This window comes from Ochotona curzoniae, unplaced genomic scaffold (genome assembly GCF_017591425.1).
Source record: "Ochotona curzoniae isolate NIBS_2020 unplaced genomic scaffold, NIBS_Ocur_1.0 scaffold_3208, whole genome shotgun sequence".
NCBI classification, from domain to species: domain Eukaryota; kingdom Metazoa; phylum Chordata; class Mammalia; order Lagomorpha; family Ochotonidae; genus Ochotona; species Ochotona curzoniae.
The window spans coordinates 865880-887161 of NW_024467106.1; the positions used below are offsets into that span (position 1 = coordinate 865880).

Here is a 21282-nt window from a genome sequence, read left to right on the forward strand (position 1 = left end):
CCCTGACCCCCCGTCGTACCCTCGGAGGCTGCAGGTCAACCGCGGCCACGAGGCCCAACTCCTGGCAGTCAGGAGCCAGCGAGGCTGCCTCCCTCCTCCCGCACGCCGGCGCCTCCCGCTGCCGGCCCGCGGCTCAGCCACGGCGGGCGTGACGGCCCCCAGCCTCTGCTTTCCAACATCCCTTCCCGGGCGGGCGCTGTTTGCACCCGCTGCCATCCACATTTTCAAGTCAAAAATATTTATACATTTTATGCTGAGTTCTTTTTTTTTTTGTCTGCTAAAAATAGTATTGCAAGTTTTGGCTTCTCTTGACATAAAAATTACAATCGTGCACAACGCTGGCGACGGAAGCGACCATCCACAGGCTCGCGTCCTGCCTCAGTTTCCTTGCCTTGTCTTCTCACTTTCCCCAAAGAAACAAAACAAAACAAAACAAACAAACAGAAAACAACCTTTGCCACGTGAGAACCCTCTCAGCCACCAAGCCTGCCACGTTCAAGGGGAGCACGGTCAGGGCATCCCCACGCCCTGCCACAGGGCCCAGTGGCTTCCACAGACGTGGGCCGTGGCCCCCGGTGGGTGCTGGGTGGGCCAGGCCTCACCACTCCACGGGCAGGTGTCCAGGGGGCCGGCTGTCACCCTCTCTGCCCCCCCACCCACCGTCGGACCCCTGGACAGGGATGTCCTGCCGAGGGAATCGGGGGAGTGTGTGCATGTGGGGGGCCCCGTCCTGGCTCCCCTGTCCTAACCGGCTTTGTCCAAGTCTGGGCAAAGGGCGACATCAATTCCAACGCAGAGGGAAGCGGGGACAGGACACGGGGCGGGCAGACAGGCGGACAGGACACAATTCAAGTACCCAGGCGGCAGCCCGCGGCAGTCACAGTACCCCAACCGTCTCCAGGGGCCCCTCCTCCGACCTTTTGCACTTGTCCCAGCGGCCTCCCCGGTTCCCGCCATGGGACGGGAGTGGCTACGCCCGGGGGGGGGGGGGGGGCGGTCCTCTGTCCAGCGATGTGACACAGCTCTAGAACGTTCCACATGTATATGCGTATTGCTACTCGGCAAGCTCGGGGGTAAAGATGCAATGCCTCCTACACACTGAGCGGCCGGGGACCGCCTCGGGGTCCTGCCGGCACGGAGCAGGCGGCCCCAGTCTGGAATTGGTCATCATGTAAACGGCGGAGGGGGCAGGGCAGGCGTTCTAACCTTGGGGCGGGACGGGGGGGGGCGATGAGGGATGCTAAGGCACTCTAGAAGCTCCTCTGTGCCCAGGCCCCCGCCCGCGGCACGTTCGGCACAGAGGGAGCACCCTGGCAGCTACAATCATGAGCCACGCAGGCCTCGCGGGACGGCGTCCACGCGGGACACGTAGTGCAAACGCTCGGCCGGCCCGCCGGGGGCCGGGAGCTCAGAACCATTCACATTGAGTGTGATGAAGTCTCACCCACAGCTCCCGCCTTCCTCGCGGCCACACACGCAGGCAGGGGGCACTGTGCTGTGCCCACCATGGAATGCAGAGGGCGAGAGGACCCTTCGGCCACCAGCCAGTCTCCCACAGTCCCCAGGGGTGTTCAAAGTAAAGTGCAAATGTGGGCGTGGGGGCAGATGAAAGCGCGTCCCAAGGGCAAGGGCTGCCCGGCCTGCTCCCGCAGCAAGGCTTGCTCCAGGTCCTAGCAGGGTTTCGGGGAGGGAAGGGCATGGCCGGACGCCCGGCTCGCAGCAGCAGCAGCTGTGGCCAGCACAGCAGGCCTGGGCTGCCTCCCACAGTGGCTGACCCCCTTTCTGGAAGCCCCCGGAGCCTTCCGGAAAGCAGACACACTCCGCACTGCACCAGCGGGAGCGGCATCAGAATGAGAGCCGTGAAGCAGAGAGCCCTGGGCGCCCAGCCGAGCCTGACTGCGTGCAGGGGCGGAGGGGGGCCCTGCTCCTGGCGGGGCAGGAACGGGGGAGCAGCAGTCCTCAGGCCACACCTGGGCAGGTCCCACAAAAGCCACGCATTCCCTGGGCTGCCAGCTGCAGCTGGACCTGCATGTGGAGCCTGGCCTGGGCCCGCGGCTCCACCTGCTGGCATGGGCGCAAGGGGCCCTGTGTGAGGGGCTGCTCCAGCCTGGGCCAGCCTGGGCTGTTGCCCCACTCTGCAGGAGCCCCCACACCCCACTTCCGGGCTGTGCTTCCCAGAGGGGACCCCAGGACACCTGCTCCAGGCCCTCAGCTCTTGCTCCAAAGCACCAGGCAGACACAGCACAGCCACCAAGCCCAGGGCGGGGAGGGCGTCCGCGGAGGGTCCCCGCTCCGCCCCGCACGGCACGCCTGCCCTGAGCACCCACACACACACCTAACCCAAGTCTCAGGAAAAAAGGGGGGAAAAAACCCAGGAGGAGCCCAGCCCCGCATCACTCCCAGGGCAGGAACGCAGTGGACGGGGGTCCCCCCAGCCCCTGCTTGGGCCACGAGGGCGGCAGGAAGGGCCAGGTGCCCGTGGGGGGTGGGGAGGGACTGGGCCCCGGGGGGCTGCGTGGCCAGGCGGCGGCCGGCGGCCTCAGTGTTTACAGTATAAAGAACGCGTTTGTCTCCTTCGTCCGTTTTAAATACAAGCAGAGTAAAATCACATTTTCTCAGGCAACAGTAGCAGTCAGTAGGTGAGTGCGCGATCACGTGGGTTGTATTAGTAACGCATGCAAGCAGCCCTAGCCCAGCCTACAAGGTCCCCGCGTACGCGCCCTCCGCCCTGCGCGCCGGCGTCTGCGGCCTGCCCGGGCTGGCGCCCTGCTCCAAGGGCTGCGGGCTCTGGCCGGCCGCCGGCAGCGGCTCCGGGCCGGCCACCTCCTGGATGACCGAGCCGGCCCCGTCGGCCTCCTCGCCGCTCTCCAAGGCGGGGTTGGCGGCTCCCAGGTCGACGCTCACCGCGTCAGTCCTAAGGGCCACGATGGTGGCCGCGTCCCCGCGCCGCTCGGCGTAGACGCGCTGCTCGAACAGCTGCGCCGCGGCGGGCGCGAACTCGGCGTCCAGGGGCACGCCGGCGGCCGAGGCGCCCATCACCGTGCGGTACATCTCCACGCCCTCGGGCAGCATGGACTTGATCTTGGGCAGCCAGCGCTTGCGCACGCGGCGGGCGTTGGTGCACATGTCGGCCGCGATCACGTTCATCTCGCTCTCCTTAAAGCTGGGCGCGAAGTTCTGACAGTACACTGTGGGGGGACAGGGGCCGATGAGGGCGCCGCGCAGGGGCCAGCCAGGCCGCAGTGCCCACCACGCAGCCACGACAGGCCTGGGCCGCGTCGTCCCCTTCCCACCCTGCGGCACAGGCTGTGTCCCCACCACTGTCTGCGCCGCTGGCACCGGCCGGAGGGGCCTGGACTGTCAGCCTCGGCGGGGCTGGCCCGTGCCCCCATGCACGCCCGCTCCGGGGCCAGGAAGCGGCCCGAGGAGGCCGTGCCCGCAGCCGATCTGGGTCGAGCTGGGCCCTGCCCCTGTGCCCGCTCCAGCACGTGCTGGACCCGGAGGGGGTCCGCCCCCACACCCCAAGAGCGGGAGGCAGGAGCCACCACACAGATGGCAACGGCTCAAAATAACCTCCAAATGTAAATAAGGGGTTTGTTCAAGAAGGAGAATTAGATCTATTTCACGTATTAAAATAGTTCCGCAGCTGAGTCCTCACGCCTGGAAAGCCGCCAGAGCGTTGGCGCCGCGGCCCGGCTGAAGGCTGCTCACTTCTCTTCCCCAGGAGGGGGGCCCGGCACAGCCTTCCTGGGGTGAGCCCCCACCCCGCGGGCTTCCGAAGCTCCCAGGCCCCCCACGCCCGGCCGCGCCCCCCACGCCCGGCCGCGCCCCCCACGCCCGGCCGCGCCCCCCACGCCCGGCAGCGCCCCCCACGCCCGGCAGCGCCCCCCACGCCCGGCAGCGCCCCCACGCCCCCCACGCCCGGCAGCCCCTCTCACGTTTCACAGCATTCAGGACCCGGCTGTCCAGCGGCTTGCGGCTCGGGTCACTGGTGGACGAGCGAATCCCCGTGCCACAGCTGTTGGCTAGCGTGTTCCTGCGGGGAAGTGCGGGGTGAGTGCGACAGGCCTGGCCACCTGCTACACAGTATGCAGGACGCCTCAAGGGCTGGCGAGGTGACGGGGCCAGCCCTGGCCCCCGGGCTGCCTTGGTGGTCACGTGCATACGTGCATACCGGGGTCAGGAGCCATGTGCCAGGCTCTGGACCTCCAGGAGCCCCTGGACAGCCAGCCCGTCCCCCAGGACCCCCGGACAGCCAGCCCGTCCCCCCCGGGGGCCCCGGACAGCCAGCTCATCCCCCGGGCCCCACAGACAGCAAGCCCGTCCCCCCCGGGGGCCCCGGACAGCCAGCCCGTCTCCCCAGTCGGCACCTACCTGTCGAAGAAGGTGGCCAGGAGCCTCCGCAGCAGGACCTTGTGCTTCACGCCAGCACACAGGTGGCAGTTCATGAGCTGGCCACGCGTGATGTACACCCCGGAGCCTGTGGACACAGCACAAGTGAGCGGGGCCTGCACTGGCCTACAGAGGGCGCTGCGGCAGCGGCCCAGCAAGCTCTGGCTGCACAGGCCAGGGGGGCTGCAGTGCCCACCCAGCCGTCCTCGCAGTCCAGGCCGGGCTACAAGGACGTCACCCTGGGCCAGGGAAACCCTCCCCGCACCTGGGCCTCAGGCATCTCTCTGGGAGGCAGACGGCCCGGCCAGGGGCTCAGCTGTGGCCTGGCCAGGCTGGCTCAGACCTGCCCGGGCAGTCTCATGGCCAGCGTGGACCGAGGCAGCGGGCCTAGGACTAGATAACTTGGGACTGTGAGGAGGCCAGCGGGCGTGCAGCTCAGAGTCAGGCCGGCCTGAGGCAGGAGCCAGGGCGAGGTGACTGCAGGTACCCGCCCACCCGTGTCTGGGGCATGGCTCAAGGGCTGCCATGGCCTCCAGGGACACCCCACTCCCTGCGGGGATGCTGGCCTAACCCGGGGGACAGGGCCGTGCTCCCTAGTCCACCGCCAGCCTCTGCTCCCTGCCCTCCACCATGCGCAGGTGGGCGGGGGCCCAGTGGTCAGCAGTGTGACCAGCTCAGGGACACGAGACCCGTGTGCCCTCTGCAGGAAGCCTCAGGGGATCGTGACCCCTGGGGGCACTGCACACTCACCCACCACCAGCTCCAGCTTCTCGCCGGGGTCGCCCTCCGAGTAGAGCTTGGGGTGGCAGCGGTACCCGATCTGGCTGATGAGACTGGCGGGCAGCGCCACGAGATCCCGGCGGATGAGGACACAGGAGCGGCTCTCCAGCGGCACCGGCTCCGGCTTCTCCTGCACTGCAGGCGCAGAACCAACCAGGTCAGCCACGCCGTGCACGCCACACCAGGCCGTGCCACTCGGCCCAGGGGCACAAGCCAGGCTGTGCCAGGGCACCAGGCCCAGGTCAGGCTGTACTGCCCGGTCTCCCTCCAGCCTGCACCCTACGTCTGGCCCACTGCACGTGGCCCCACCCCCCAGGGAGCGGGCGCAGCAGGCAGCAGGTAAAGCAGACCGGCCCGGACCCCAGGAATAAGTTCCCGAGGGAGGGGTGGCCACCATCAGGTGTCCAGGCAGGACAGAGCGGGGCACACGCCAGGGGTGACTGGGCTGGCTTGAGATGGCCACCGCCAGGGCCTGCCCCTGCAACCAGAGGCATTTCCTGTGCAACTGTGGGAAGCACCGACTGAGAGTGGTAGCGGCCAAACAGGAACCCCCCCCCCCCAGCTCAGTGCACGTGGCTGAGGGCGGGGTGGGCCCAGGCCACAGACGTGAGGACTTGGCACCCACAAGCCTTGTCTCTCATCTCAAGGCTCCAGTGCAGGGAGCCGAACAGCCACGCCAGCTGCTGGCCACACCTGGAGGGGTCAGTGCCCAGAGGCAGGCGGCAGCCAGGGTCCCTGGAGGCCTGCTGAGAGCCACGTCACTGCCCAGCACTGCAGGTCTTCCAGCAGGACCAGCTCGGGGTTTCCCGGGATGCACACAGCAGACACTGGGCATGCAGCCCGCCCTGGACCACGAGGACACTGCCCCGTTCCCCTGCTGCCCTCCCGCCCCAGGCCCAGGAAGCCTTGTGGCCCCTTCAACCACGGTGGCCCGGGGGCTGCCTCGGTGGCCTGGGACCCTGCCCACCCCCACCCTGTGCCGTCGGCTTCTGCTTGGCTGCCCTCACCAACAGGTGGCACATGTGGGGGCAGGCATGGCCCTCGGGTCACACAGCCGTTCTGGAGAATGTTCTGGGACGACCACTGACCCCCAGGCACAGAGCGGACGGCTAGAGCGACAGGCAGCCGTGCCACTCGGCCCCGCTGAGGTGCCAGCTCGGCCCTCTGCACGGTGCAGCCCTGCCCGGGGGTGGGAGTGTGGGGTGCCACAGCACGACTTTGAGCGAACCGCCGCCTAGCTCTGGTAGAACAGGCGGCCTGGGCGAGCAGCCCCAGAGTCGCGCAGCCGGGTGAGAAGGCTCCGTGGGGCTCACGTGGAGACCCAGTCGCAGCCCCCAGTGTGGTGCTGTGTGATCACACACACGCGTGAGCAGCAGCGCGGGAGGCTCCGAAATCACCCCTTCCACAGCCCCGCTCCCAAAAACTGCTATTTCTGCCCTGCCTGAGCTGCTGCCCGCAGCTTGAAGCACCCCAGCCCTGCAACCCTGGGAGGGCGGGGGTGCACACCCACGGCCATGGGCGCCCCGGGGGTTACAGGTGGGGTCAGGGCTCCACCCTAAGGCCCTCAGTCACATCACCCGGCTGGGCAGAGCCACGGCCACCGGCCACCGTGAGAGTCGGGGAACAGCTGGGCAGCGAGCACGACCCCTGCCCACTCACCTCCTGGCCAACAGGGGGCAGCTGCGGCCAGGGGCTACAGGAGGCCCGGGGCCCTCACACCCACGGGGCGGGGGTGGGGGGCTGGACAGCTACACGGCGCGTGGACGGTCCCTCTCAGGCCTGTTGGACACGTGTGAAGTGATGGGGCTCTGGCAGGGGTCCCACCGACCCTGGCGGGAGGTCCAGTGGCCAGCGGAACTGGCCCCCACCCAGGTACCACACAAGGCCGAGTGCCACCTAGGGGAGCCACAGTGCGTGGGAGGGCGCTGTCTCCATCTACCTTCTATCAAACTCTTGAGTAAATTTAAAAACCTTAAAAAACGCAGCTGACTTGGAGCCAGAAAGGTGGCACAGCACACTAAGTCTCCACCTGTAGTGCTAGGATCCCATGTGGACGCTGGTTTGAGTCCCAGCTGCTCCACTTCCCATCCAGCTCCCTGTTAATGGCCTGGGAAAGCAGCAGAGGACGGCCCAAGGCCTTGGGACCCTGCACCCATGTGGGACACCCAGAGGAGGCCCCAGGCTCCTGGCTTGGGCAAGTCCTGGTCCATGCAGCCATCTGGAATGGAAGACTCTGTCTCTAAGAAAGAAGACTGCCCACACAGGTTAGACCAGCTGGTGAGCAACAAAGGCAGGTGAGTGGGTGGCACAGCAGCCGTGGCCCACCCAGTCCGCCACAGGGACGCAGAGGACGTGGCCACCAGCCTTCCGGCCTTGGGGCACGTGGGAGCAGCCCCGCGGGAGAGGCAGGCTGGGCCCGGGGCTCCCTAGGGCCCGGGCTCTCTGCGGTGTTTGCCCTGATGTCAAGTCCCCCGAGACAAGGACACGGCCTGGCCCGGGGGACAAGGGCAGAGCCCGGCGCAGGGCAGGAGCTGATGGTGGGGAAGGCACGGTGCAGGGCATGGCAAGGGCCCCGGGTGAGGGCAATGCCAAGTTAGGAGGCATGCTGGCATCACCGCGCCCTGGGAGAACAGGGTGCAGACACGGTTGCCGAGGGAGAGCAAGCACGGAGCCCATGGGCAGGGCACAGCGAGGGCGGGAGACGCTGGGGGGACACAGAGCAAGTCCCGGGGGCCACAGGGCTCAGGGAGGGCGGGAGGCGCTGGGGGACACAGAGCAAGTCCTGGGGCCCGAGAGCACAGGAATCTGATGTGCAAGCCTGACACAGGGATGACCGGGACGGGACAGGCTGGAGCGCATGCGCACACGCACAGGGCTGCCTCCATTTCGCAAGGGGCGCCGGGGACAAGGCCGTCGGGTTCCCACCTGAACAATAAACCCGGCCCAACAGATGGCAGCTACAGACACTGTCCCATGCGACCACCCCTTACGCACCACTCAGCGTGCCCGCCCCTCACGCCGTGGCGGGCTCACCCCAAGGGTGACCCAGGCTGTGTGTCTCGGGAGCCTCCCCTGAGGTGCAGTCAGGGGTCCTGGAGCCCACTCAGCCTCCGGCTCCGAGGGGCGCCGTGCTGCACTTAAACAATGACCCAAAGATGCAGCTGTGGGGCCAGGAAAAGATGGCGGATGTGCAGGAGGAGGAGGGAAGGTGACCCAACACGAACGGGGCAACCCCCGGTGGGTCTGAGGGCGCAGGAGGGCGAGCGGCCGCAGGTGGACATGGCCGAGGCCCCCAGCCCGGAGAGCAGCCGGAGGGGGACACAGCGCCTCCGGGGCCTCGGCCGTGGGGCGCAGCGCTGCTCACGGCAGCGGGCCGGGTGGCAAGCGGGCTTACCCCTGTTGCAGTGGGCAGCACAGACTCGTGGGCCAACAGATGTGAGCACTTGACAGAGCTCACCAAGTTCTGGAAAAATCTCCAAAGCCAGAGACGGAAAACCCAAGAAACTAGCCCCAGAGGCGTGCTGGTCGTCTGCCCGAGGAGACGGCGCCTCCAAAGGGATGCCGGTTCCCACCCAGCTCTGTGCGCACGGTCTGGGAAGGCAGCAAAGGACGGCCACGTGCCGGGGCCCCTGCACTGGCCCCTGCCCTGGCACGAGAGACCAGAAGAAGCTCCTGGTTTCAGAACAGCTGAGCTCCGGCCACTGTGGCCACCGGCAGGGTGGGGGTGGGGACGTGGGTCACCCTTGGGGTGGGAACCTCCTGCGTGTCCCTAACCGTAACTACCTTTCAAATAAGCAAATGACTCTTTCACCAATGATGTGTTTATTCATTTCAACGGCACAGTGACAGACAGAGAAATCTATCAACAGTCACTCCCACAACGCCACAATGGCTAGAGCTGTCTGGGGCGGAAGCCAGGAGCCAGCCTGACTCTAACACCGGGGGCAGGGGCCCCGGGACTGGCCCCTCCTCTGCTCTCCCAGCCCATAAGCAGGGCGCTTATGAGGCAGCCATGAGTCCCCAAGTGACGTCCACATGGGATGCCAGCATCGCAGGATGGGGCGTATCGTCATCCTGATGAGGCTGGCCCCACAAAAAAAATCGAGGCTAGGACAGGGCAAGTTCGAGTCCCAGCTGCTGCATGCCAGACCATGGCCCAAGGGGCATCCGCAGTGTTGCACTGCCCACCCCAACACTCAGAGCCACCACAGGGCCCCACCACCCCCAGGACACAGAGCCACCACAGGGCCCCACCACCTCCAGGACACAGAGCCACCACAGGGCCCCACCACCCCCAGGACACAGGGCCACCGCGGGGTCCCACGACCCCCAGGACACAGGGCCACCGCGGGGTCCCACGACCCCCAGGACACAGGCCACGGGTCCCACCCCGGACCGGCCACGCGGGTCCCACGACCCCCAGGACACAGGGCCACCGCGGGGTCCCACGACCCCCAGGACACAGGGCCACCGCGGGGTCCCACCACCCCCAGGACACAGGGCCACCGCGGGGTCCCACCACCCCCAGGACACAGGGCCCCACCGCGGGGTCCCACCACCCCCAGGACACAGGGCCCCACCGCGGGGTCCCACCACCCCCAGGACACAGGGCCACCGCGGGGTCCCACCACCCCCAGGACACAGGGCCCCACCGCGGGGTCCCACCACCCCCAGGACACAGGGCCCCACCGCGGGGTCCCACCACCCCCAGGACACAGGGCCACCGCGGGGTCCCACCACCCCCAGGACACAGGGCCCCACCGCGGGGTCCCACCACCCCCAGGACACAGGGCCACCACAGGGTCCCACCACCCCCAGGACACAGGGACGCTCTGGGAGCGATGATTGTTGTGCACCACAGCAGCTGGGCTGAGCACCCATGGGCTCTCACCCACCCCACAGCCGTCTCCTTAATCTGACGAAGCCTTCCCATGGGGTCTGAGCAGCCAAGTCAGAGACGAAACTGAGGGGTGGGCGCTGCAGCGCAGCACGTGGGCCACTTCCTGTAATGCTGGCCCCCCGTGCGGGCGCTGCAAGTCCAGCCGCTCCTGTTCCCATCCAGCTCGCTGCTCGCGGCCTGGGAAAGCTGCAGGGGATGGTGTGAGTCCTTGTACCCCCTCAGGAGACCTTCCGACTGGCTCAGCTCCAGCCACTGCGGCCTCTTGGGGCGTGGACCAACGGATGGAAAATCAGTCAGTCACTAGCGTGCGCTCTCTCTGCAATTCTGACTTTCAAAGAAAATAAATACATCTTTAAAAAAAAAAAGTTACAGTAGGGTCTGGCGCAGTAGCCTAGTGGCTGAAGTCCACTTCGCACACGTGCTAGGCTCCCATATGGGCGCCAGTTCATGTCCCGGTGGCCCTACTTCCCATCCAGCTCCCTGCTTGTGTCCTGGGAAAGCAGTCAAGGACGGCCCAGGGCCTTGGGACCCTGCACCCGCATGGGAGACCAGGAAAAGGCTCTTGGCTCCTGGCTTCAGATCTGCTCAGCTTCAGCCACTGCAGCACTTGGGGAGTGAACCAGCAGACAGAAGATCTTCCTCTCTGTCTGTCCTCCTCTCTGTATATATTACTTAAAACAAAAAAAGCTACAGTAGAAATACAATTGTGACACTCGCAGGTGACATGGGCACACACACAGAAGTCACAGCACAGCTCCGGGGGCGCTGCCAGGGCAAGCTCACCGAGACGAGCGGCTTTTAAAGCCCCGACGGTGTGGCGCTGAGAGCCACTGCTGCTCCACAGGAAAAACAAATACCAAGTAAGTGAGGCTGAGCCTGGGGCGAAGGCGCCGGTCCCAGACCGCGCAGCCTTCTGCATGACCTTTCATTCGGGTGCCGTGGCACAGCGCGCCAAGCCATAACTCAGCGAGTCTGGCATCCGGGCGAGTGGACTGGTGGAGGAGACTTGGGGACCTGTCTGTCCCAGGGCTGGAAGCACAGCCTGGGTCTGCTACAGCATGCTAACCTTCCAGCTGTTAGCGTCGGCATCCCATATGGGCGCCAGTTTGTGTCCTGGCTGCTCCGCTTCCCATCCAGCTCCCTGCCTGTGGCCTGGGAAAGCAGTGGAGGACGGCCCAAAGCCTTGGGACCCTGCAGCCTTGTAGGAGACCTGGAAGAAGCTCCTGGCTCCTCGCTTCAGAACAGCCCAGCTCCGGCCATTGCGGCCGCTTGGGGAGTGAAGCATTGGATGGAAGATCTTCCTCTCTCTCTCCTCCTTTCTGTATATCTACCTTTCCAATAAAAAATAATTAAAAAAAAAATCTTTAAAAAGAACTCTCCTGGGGCTGGGGGCGCCAGCAGCTGGGATGCCTGCAGTATGGCCACATGGGCGCTTACGTCTCGGCCTGCTGCTAAGGCCTCCCCAAGGGAGCGGGTCCTGCTCGAGCGCTCGGCTCCCGCCAGCCACATGAAGACCCAGGCTGCACCGTGTGCCTGGCACACGCTCGGCTTTGTGGCATCTAAGAATCAAACAGCAGTGGGAACTCTGCCCCTGCCTCGCAAATACAAAAAGAGAGAGAGAGAAGCCAGGTCTGCTCTCCTGCAGGTGGGAGTGCAGCCAGGACGCCCGGGCCCACCCAGCTCACCTGCGCCCTGGGAGGCAGCTCAGGTCCTGGCCTGTCCACCTGCTAGGAGACTGGACGGAGCCCCTGGCTCCTGGTTTCCTCAGCCCGTCCCTGGGGCCGCAGGATGGAAGATCTGTCTCTCTCAACCTCTCAAATAAATAAACTATTTAAAAATATACAAATATAAATTCCAACAAGCTCCACAAGCCTAAGCAAAATAAACAAAGAAAAGTAGACGAAGGTGCCGAGAGCCTGGGAGACGCAGCGTGGAGGGAGACCCTGCGGATGGCGGGCAGGACAAGCTTAGACAGCCTGGGCCCAGGGACGCCCAGTGGCACGACCTCACCTTGTATGTGCCGGGATCCCACATGGGCACCGGTTCTAATCCCGGCTGCTCCACTTCCCACCCAGCTCCCTGCCTGTGGCCTGGGAAAGCAGTGGAGGCTGGCTGAAAGCCTTGGGACCCTGCACCCACGTGGGAGACCTGGAGGAAGCCCCTGGCTCCTGGCTTTGGATCAGCTCAGCTCTGGCCATTGCAGCTAATTTGGGAGTGAACCAGCAGATGCAAGATCCTTAGGTGAACTATGAAGCCAGCGGATTCTGGAGAGATTTCATCAAGCTTGGAACGGTGAGATCAGCAGGAATTCAGAACTGAACTCTCAAAACCACTTGAGCAGGACCCCCGGAGCACGCCCCGCATCGGGGGCCTGGGACGGGTGGGAGGCGGGGTGGGGCTTCTCCCTTTATCTCTCCAATGGTCTTGGCCACTTTCCTGTAGCCCTTGACCCTTTGTGCCCTAATCAACTATGTAAAGATTATCAAAATAAAACAACTTTACTTTTTTTAAAGAAAAAGTTAAAACAGCTCCAGGCAACACAGAACCTGCACACGGCAGCAGAGTCCGCAGACAGGTGGGGGCAGGCCGTGCTGCGAGGAAGACGGCAGCTGGGGGAGAGAAGGTGTCCACTGCGGGTCACCCCCAAACGCCCACACAGCCCCCGCCTGGGCCAAAGCCGGGAGCTTGGGCCTCCAGGGACCTTCGCTGCCGCCTCTGGGGTGTCTCAGGCAGCTGAAGCCCGGAGCCAGGAACTGAATCCAGACCCGCCATGTGGGCCGTGGGCAGCACTGCCAGCGTGACCACTGGGTAGCTCTCCCACTGGACACAGGGTACTCGGAGACAAGCTCTGTTTGAGGGTGTCCTAACACACCCTTGGCATTCTTGGGAATGCATCACCCACCTATTCTCACCCAGGGGCAGGGGCATGGCTTCCGAGACACGGTCCAGGAGGGCCACAGGGGCACACCGGCTGCCATGATGCCCGTGCGGCCTCTACACATGTTCCGTGTGGACAAAGAGGGCTAGCATGGCCACCTTAGGGCTACAGTAACTTAAAACCTTGAGTCCTGGAGCTGGGAGTGGACCCACTCCCGGTGAGCAGGATGGACGGCGGGGCGGCCAGCACCCCAGTGGGATGCGCAAGCCCACGCTGGCCAGACAGGAGGCTGGCAGGGACGGAAGGACTGCTGGGGACAGTGTCCTGCTTTCCAAGGTGGAGAGGACCGTGAGTCCCCGTGGAGACCACCTGCAGCCAAGGAGACAGGCGGCCTCCCAGGAGTGAGCCACGCAGCAGGCGGCCAGGCTCCGGTTCCAAGGGCCCATGAGGGAGACCTGCGAACAGCTGGCCCAGGCTTGGCTGCTCCAGCCACCTGGGAAGTGACCCAGCAAATGCAAGATTCTCTCACACCCTTTCAAATAAATGTCTCTTTAAAAAAAAAAAAAAACAAAAAGCCAGCATAGGATGGGATTTCGGTAGGCCTGGCTCAGTCACCAGGGACACAAGGCAGCCAGCAGAGCCCAGGTCTGGCCACCACACATGGCACTGAGCAGGATGGACATGCCCACATGCCAGGCGAGTGCCACGCTGTGGGCCAGCAGACACGGGGCAGTCCCTGAGAACAGAGAAGCCGGCTGTCTCCTCGAGGCGGCAGGCAGGTGCATGGCAAGGGCTGAGCGGAACCAGAAAGCCACCATTCCCCTCCTGGGCGCGGCAGGGTCATGGGCACACGATGAGCCAGTGACCGCATGTGGGCAGAGCGCAGCCCAGAGTGGCCACGGACACAGCGTTCACGCGGGGCCCGGGACATACACGGAGGGAACGAGGAATGAGCCAGCCACGTGCACTAGCAGGTACAACACCACAAGAGACAGCGGGCTGACCGTGACACGCATTCCAGCCAAGAACTGACACACAGCCAAAGACCAGACAGCAACCACGGGGAGCGGGCAGGTGAACTGGGGGTGGCCCAGGCCCCAACAGGCGCTACAGGCCCGACAGGCCCCCTGAAAACCCCAACAGCCCCAACAGGCCCCAACAGGCCCCAACAGGCCCCCCGAAAACCCCAACAGCCCCAACAGGCCCCAACAGGCCCCCCAAAAACCCCAACAGGCACTACAGGCCCCAACAGGCCCCAACAGGCCCCAACAGGCGCTACAGCCCCGTCGGGTAGCACAAGCAGACCCAGAGCACACACAAGCAGCTCACCCCATGTCATCAATGCGTCCTCGTGGGAAGCCAGGGGAGGCTCCTGTGCCCTACATGTCACACAGACACACAGCCCTGAACGCTCGGTAGGGAGGATGTCCAGGTAATTCCTTATTCCTTTAATTTATCGAAAAAGCAGAGAAAGATCTTTCTTCTCTCAGCCCGTGCTCCAAGTGCCCACAACAGCTGGGACTGGGCCGGGCTGAGTCAGGAGCCCCAGGTTCAGCATGGTGGCACAGCAAGTTAACCCACCACTTGCAAAGTTGGCATCCCAGGCGAGCACCCAGTCAAGTCTCAGCTCCCTGCTGATTCTCCTGGGAAAGCGGCAGAGGCTAGCCCGACTGCTTGGGGCCCTGTACCCACACAGGAGACACGGAGGGGGCTCCCAGCGCCGGCCCAGCCCTGGCTGCTGCCAATGTCTGGGCAGTGAACCTGGGGAGAGAAAATCCCTCCCTCCCTCTCTAACTTTGCTTTTCAGGTGAATAAACAATCTTTGCAGAGTAAATTACTGAATTTCCATGCACACGTGTACATGTCCAGCCAGAGGGTCCCTGCCCAGGGATGCCCGCGGTCACGGGGTCAGGAGACGCGGCTAAGGCCTGGGGTGGGGGATGGGCTGCAGGTGGCAATGGAGCCACCAGGACATCCAGTGCCACTAACCCTGGCTAAACCGAGTTGAGTGGAGCACACCCCTGTGGAATCGGACTGATGGCTGAACAGGAGGCCTGTGGAAGCCGCTGGCCTTGCATCTGTCCTTGAGGACAGCAGGCGCAACAGCAGGGCACCCCAGGCTGGGACAGGGACAAGGGCTGGGACCCTGCCCCCAGCAGCCAACGAGGGCAGCTTCCCGAGGCCACAGCTCTGCCACCCCCAGAACCGGGCTGACCTCAGAGCGTCCTGCGGGGCCAGAGTTCTCCATCTCGGACCCCAGCACCCACACTCGTCATGTCCATAGCCCTGTGGACAGATGCCACCTGCCTACAGCCCAAGGGGACCCAGCGCTGCCCACTGCTGTGCCAGACCATGGCAGTGCCCTCCTGTCCACCGGCCACTCACTGCCAACATGCCCCCTACAGCCCAAGGGGACCCAGCGCTGCCCACCGCTGTGCCAGACTGCAGCGATGCCCTCCTGTCCACCGGCCGCTCACTGCCAACATGCCCCCTACAGCCCAAGGGGACCTAGCGCTGCCCACCGCTGTGCCAGACCACGGCAGTGCCCTCCTGTCCACCAGCTGCTCACTGCCAACATGCCCCACATCAGGCTGGGTCCTGACATGTGGGGCATGTTGGCAGGGGTGCTGGCCTGTCTGCTGGCCTTTGCTGAGCCCTGTCCCCACAGTCCGGCTGTGTCCCAGGGTGGCATCAGCGGCCATGACAGGTGCACGCTCCTAGGCCCCTGCACAGGTGAGCTCAGGCCGGGTGGCCCAACCCCCTGCAGAGCACTCAGACAACACTCCCTGCAGACAGACAGTCAACGACAGAATAAAGCCAGACCACAGGGCAATCCACTTCCTGTCCTGGGGGAAGAGTCGCTTCCTGTCCTGGGGCAGGAGCCACTTCCTGTCCTGGGGCAGGAGCCACTTCCTGTCCTGGGGCAGGAGCCACTTCCTGTCCCAGGGGTTGTCTTTATTCTGCAGCAGGAGGCTGTCCCGTGGGCAGCGCCCGCGTGGCCACTTCTCCCTCCTGGCACACGGTGGGCGATTCCAGTGATGGGAGGAGGAACTGATGAGGGGAGGCCCAGCAGGCTGGCGGACGCCTTGCGGGCATGAGGGCACAGCTCCGCGTGGGCCTGGGACAGGCCCTGTGTGCCTGCCGTTCACCCCTCAGCCCCCCAAACCCATCAGCTGGTCATATCACTGCCGATAACCTAGATTTTAACCAAGAAACCACACGCCCCTTCCCCTGCCCCACTCCTGGGCTGGCCGGGGCAGAGCCACGCGGCCTGGAGGCCTCAGCCAGCCTTCCCGACAGCCGACTCCGAGCATCCCTGTCGCGTGCCTGTGGGTCAGTCCACAGCCATGCTGGGCTGAAGAGGAGCCCAGGGAGGCTTCCCCGGTCCCCAGCCCCAAGGTGACCATAACCGCCTGTGGAGCCCTGGCAGGACGGTGCCTTATAGCAGGATGGTGGGGGCTGCCCCGGAACTGGGACGCCTGACAGCCCTCGTCCTGCAGGGTCCCTGAGGCCGTGCGCCCCCCAGCCTGGCCAGGAAAGACCTTCTGGCCTGCCCCAGCTGCCTGGGCCACTGCCCCCGGGCTGTCACAGGGCCACAGAAACTGCACATCGGGCAGATTCCCGGGAGGCCACGTGGGGCAGATTCCCGCGACATGGCCGTCTGGCCCGGAGGGCGGTACATTTCTGGGTTATGGGAGAAGCCGAGCACACGGCCACCCCGGGCGGCCCAGGGGCTTCCTGCAGGACTGACATAGGTGTCGCCACACCTGTCAGGGAGGGGGTCTGCAGGGAACCCCTCTGCGGGGGCCCTTCCAGGGCCACAGCTACACGGTCTGTAGCCGCTGGAGCTCCAGGCTCCCCACAGCCCTCCTCACCCCTAGTGTGTGAGGACCCAAGGGGTAGTGGGCGCACAGCAAACCTGGCCGGTCCACAGTGCTGTCCCCCCCAGGAGCGGCCACTTGAGCAAAGAACCTGGGGCTCACAGGTCCCAAAGACGAACTTTCCGACGCACACTGTGGACAGGACGCGGAGCCAGCGGGCAGGTCCCCAGCACACAGAGGCCTGCGGTCCCTCTGACCAGGGCACGGCGGGACCCTTCCCACACATGCTGCTACAGCCCTGGACGTGAGGGTGTCTGTCAGAGGCTGCCTCCGGGCCAGCCACCAGCCCCTGCCCAGCGCCGCCCGTGCCCGCAGGGACCGCCCGGGTCCGCCGTTACCTGCATAGCTGCCCGTGGACTTGATGTAGACCTGGCCGTACTGCTCCTCCACCATGGCGTCGTAAACCTCGTCGTCCTCCTCGTCCTCCTCGTTGTGGTACGAGGTGGGGCTGTCGGTGGCGGGCAGGCTGCTGGCTCCCGGACTTGTCCGCTCCCCCTGGGAGTAGGGTGCCTGCTGGACGCCGGGGACGAGGGTGGCCAGGCTGGGCACCCCGTAGTAGGAGACCCGGGGAAGCTTGAGCGGGGCCGCGCCGGCGGCCACCACCATGCCGTCCCGGGGCCCCGTCTCCAGCGGGCGCTTGGGGGCCAGGCCCGGGCCGGCGGCCGGGGGCAGCTCCATGGCTTCGTGCTTCACGCGGGTCAGCAGCGGGATGGGCACGGAGGGGGACACGATGTAGGGGGTGGCGGCGGCCGGCTGCAGCTGGGCGCAGGGGCTCTGCGGCTCGGAGCTGGCGTCCTCGGCCGCGGCGGTCTGCGAGTCGCAGTGGGGCGAGCTCACCTTGCACAGCAGGTCGGTGCCGCGCTCCACGATGTGCTGGATCTGCAGGAAGCCGGCCGTGTACATGACCACCAGCTGCTCGCTGGCCGCCATGGTCAGCTTGCCCGTGTAGCAGAAGGCGAGGATCTGCTGGAAGCAGCCGGGCGGCACGCTGCCCGGCAGCTCGAAGGCGCTCTTGCTGTTGCCGCTGAACAGGTCGCGGAAGTAGAGGCTGCTGGCGGCCAGCACGGCCCGGTGGGCCTTGAAGGCCTGGCCCTTGACCACGATGGACACATCGCAGTACAGGCCCAGCAGCCGCTGCTCGTTGAGGCAGCCCAGCACCGTGCTGCCGAAGTTGGGGATCTCAATGTGCAGCATCTGCGACATGGTGGGCAGGCGGGTGTGGCCGGGGGCCGCGGACTCTCAGCGCCGGACAGCCCTGGCGGGGCGCATCTGCGGGGACCGAGCGGGGAGTGGGGAGACACTGTGGTCAGCTCCAGGCCAGACAAGCACTGCCGCCCTGCGCTCACCCCGGAGGCTGTCCCCTCCCCCTCCGCCCCCACCAGCTGGAACAATCTGGAAAGATGGGCTCTGAGACCACCAGGGGCACCGGAACGGCTCCTGGAAGCCAGGCCACCACGGCGCCCCGGGGGGAGGGCCTCGCGCAGCTGCCCCTGCACCCACACACAGTCAGGACAGGGGCTGCACGCTCGGGGAGGGGCCAGGGCGGGCGGGTGGCCCTGAGCCTGGGCAGGGTCAGCCCGGCAGCAACTCCTCTCCCAGGAAAAGTTCGCAGCCTGCAAAGCACTCCCGGCAGCGCCAGGCCAGGTGGTCTGCGTGCCCCTCCCCAGCACCCCCAACCCCCCGCAGAGGGCCTAGGTGTGTGGGGCAGCGGGAGGGGTCTGGGCTGCAGCCTCCCCGCCCTCCCCGGGGTCCTGCAGCTGTGCGGCAGGTGCCAAGGAGGGCAGGGGCGCGAACTCAGGCAGGGGCAACCTCGCAGACCCCGCCCAGCCCTGCGCCTGGCAAGGGGGGCGCCTCCCGCTCCCAGCCGGACCCCGGCGCAGGTCCGGCTGCTGCAGCACGGGCAGCGGCTGCCAGGAGCAGGAGTTGGAGCTGTCGCAGCCCACTCGAGCGCGCCGCCCTCCCCTCCGCGGCGTCGGGCCAATCCCTGCTGGCGTGGTCCCAGCCCAGGTGACCGGCAGGGCCGGCAGCCGCCCGGGGGCTGGGCAGCGGGGGCCGCGCGCGGGCCACTCGGCAGGGCGGCACAAAGGCCACTGTGTCCCTCGGGAGGGAAGTGCGGCGGCCGCGGCGGCGGGAGGAGGGGAGGGCGGAGCCACCCTGCACCGGGAGTTGGGCAGGTGGGCGCTCCCGCAGAGGCCGCGGCACCCCCGCCGCACACAAGTTGCCGGGCCGGCGGGGGAGACCTACCTTCGGCTGCTGCGGCCAGCGGCCCGTGACTGCCTGCCCAGCCCGGGCTCCCCGCACGCACACGCCCGCCCGCTGCTCCGGGAATGCAGCAAACGGAGCGGGAGCCCTGGGGTGGGGAGGGCTGGAGGAGGAGGAGGAGGAGGAGGAGGCAGCGGCGGCAGGAGCTGGGGCGGCAGGAGCTGGGCGCTGGGCTCCACGGCCGCGCTCAGCTGCACCCAGGCCGGCACTCGGGGGCAGCGCGCAGCATCTCAATGAAGCGTCCGGATACGACACACACCCAGGCAGCTCCCGGGATGAATAGCCGCCTTTGATTTGGGAGCCGGAGTCAACGCCAGCTCCCAGCCCCGGCTTTCAAAACAGTGGCATGTTGGTGCCAGAGGAATGCGCGGCTCGGGGTGTTGGTACAAGACAGACTTGTGATGACTCACTGCAATGCAAACAAAGATGGCAGAAACACCGCTGTGCGTGGAGGGGTGCTCGCGGTGCCCAGCCGCGGCGGGGCCGGCCGGGCAGTCAGCCGCGCTGCCACGCATGCCAATGACCCCCGGGAAAGGCAGCTCAACTCTGCCACACAGGCTGCGGCTGTGGGGGGCGGCGGGGGCGGGGGAGGGTGGCTTGGCCTCACCCTGCAAGCCCACCCCGTGCAGCCCCCACCCTGAGAAGAGACCACCGCAAGACCTCCCGGCTGCCAGGGCTCAGCGTGTCGGGCCAAGGTGGCCTGGTGTCGGGGCACCCAGGGTGCCCCGCTGCTGCCCACCACCCACAGAGTGACACAGGCCCGGCAGGAGGCGGCGGTACCACTCAGACCCTCGCACCCGGCCAGCGTCCCGGAGAAGCAGACTGCCAGGGGCGACAGGACACGAGGGTCACACACTCCAGCTGCTCCAGCCCAGGGAGCTCCCAGGGGACCCCGATTCCTAGCCCAAGAACCAGGCCTGCACATGATCCCCCGGAAGGCAAGCCGCCAGCACCCAGGGACTCGGTGGCACGCCCAGGTCGTGTCTCCCACCAGCGAGTGGGCCCCGGGCCGCTGACCCACAGAGAACTCCTGCACATCGCAGATGCCACCCCACACATTCCTGGAAGGGCACTGCGGCCGCAGCACTGGCCTGGCGCACCCCAGCAGGCTTTGGGGTGCCTGTAAAACCCGCAGGTTGACCCACCCTGCCCCTGCTGGCTGGGCACTCACTCCTGGGCAGAGAGCTGCCCAGGTCACCAGGCAGATCAAGGACAGCTGGCCTGGCTGGTACACTGTCCCCGGGACACCTGTGCCAGGCGGGGCTGGCTTCAGGTCCTTAGATGCCTCACCCGAGGTAGGAACAAAGCTGGGCTTCAGGGGAGGAGAGACAGAGAGAAATACAGACGCACAGAGGCGAGGAGCGGGCAAGACGCTGGGCCCTGGCCCCCAGCACCAGGGCCTCCTCACCACCTGCTGGACTCAGCCCTGCCCGGCACCCGGCACTCCCTCCACTGACTCAGGTCCCCTCCACACGGGCATGTACAGGTGGAGCAGCCAGGGGGTCAAACTGAACCCCAAGTTTGCCCCATAACTCTCTACCTCAGAGGACCTCACAGCCTCTGCACCCAGGACCCTCCCCGCCTGCACCACACCCTGAGTGGGACCCAGTGAGCAAGCACCTCCCATGGACACACAGATCCCCCGAGGCTAAGAAAGTGCAGGGGCAGGACGCCCTGGGCCCTCAGACACGGGGCCGGGGACGGGACACTGCGGACCCTCCCTCAGACACGGGGCGGGGGACGGGACACTGCGGACCCTCCCTCAGACACGGGGCGGGGGACAGGACACTGCAGACCCTTCCTCAGACACGGGGTGGGGGACGGGACACTGCAGACCCTCCCTCAGACACGGGGCGGGGGACAGGACACTGCAGACCCTTCCTCAGACACGGGGCGGGGGACAGGACACTGCGGACCCTCCCTCAGACACGGGGCGGGGGACAGGACACTGCAGACCCTTCCTCAGACACGGGGTGGGGGACGGGACACTGCAGACCCTCCCTCAGACACGGGGCGGGGGACAGGACACTGCAGACCCTTCCTCAGACACGGGGTGGGGGACGGGACGCTGCGGACCCTCCCTCAGACATGGGATGGGGGCAGGGCCCCAACAGCAAACAAAACACAGGGAAGAGGCCTCCACTGGCCTAGCAGGTTCCCACAGGATCAAATGGGGACAGCTGGGGCCA

General features: G+C 66.2%; 1 protein-coding gene across 1 annotated transcript; it reads right to left on the minus strand.

The window, feature by feature from the left end:
* Positions 1-1997: 1997 nt before the first annotated feature.
* NACC2 (NACC family member 2) lies at positions 1998-18052 on the minus strand. The gene is made up of 5 exons (XM_040963564.1): positions 17170-18052; positions 5143-5307; positions 4375-4480; positions 3939-4036; positions 1998-3188 (listed from the first exon to the last, which is right to left on the minus strand). Exons 1-5 carry the CDS (start codon positions 18032-18034, stop codon positions 2698-2700), a joined length of 1725 nt encoding a protein of 574 aa, XP_040819498.1. The 5' UTR covers positions 18035-18052; the 3' UTR covers positions 1998-2697.
* Positions 18053-21282: the final 3230 nt, after the last annotated feature.

What these genes read in the sequence shown, in the direction of transcription:
- NACC2 (XM_040963564.1), bottom strand. Translation starts at nt 18,034, where the DNA reads ATGTCGCAGATGCTGCACATTGAGATCCCCAACTTCGGCAGCACGGTG. An exon ending in GTCCACGGGCAGCTATGCAG is followed by an intron (nt 5,308 to 17,169) that starts GTAACGGCGGAC and finishes CTGCGCCTGCAG; the next exon opens with TGCAGGAGAAGCCGGAGCCG. An exon ending in GAAGCTGGAGCTGGTGGTGG is followed by an intron (nt 4,481 to 5,142) that starts GTGAGTGTGCAG and finishes CTGTGTCCACAG; the next exon opens with GCTCCGGGGTGTACATCACG.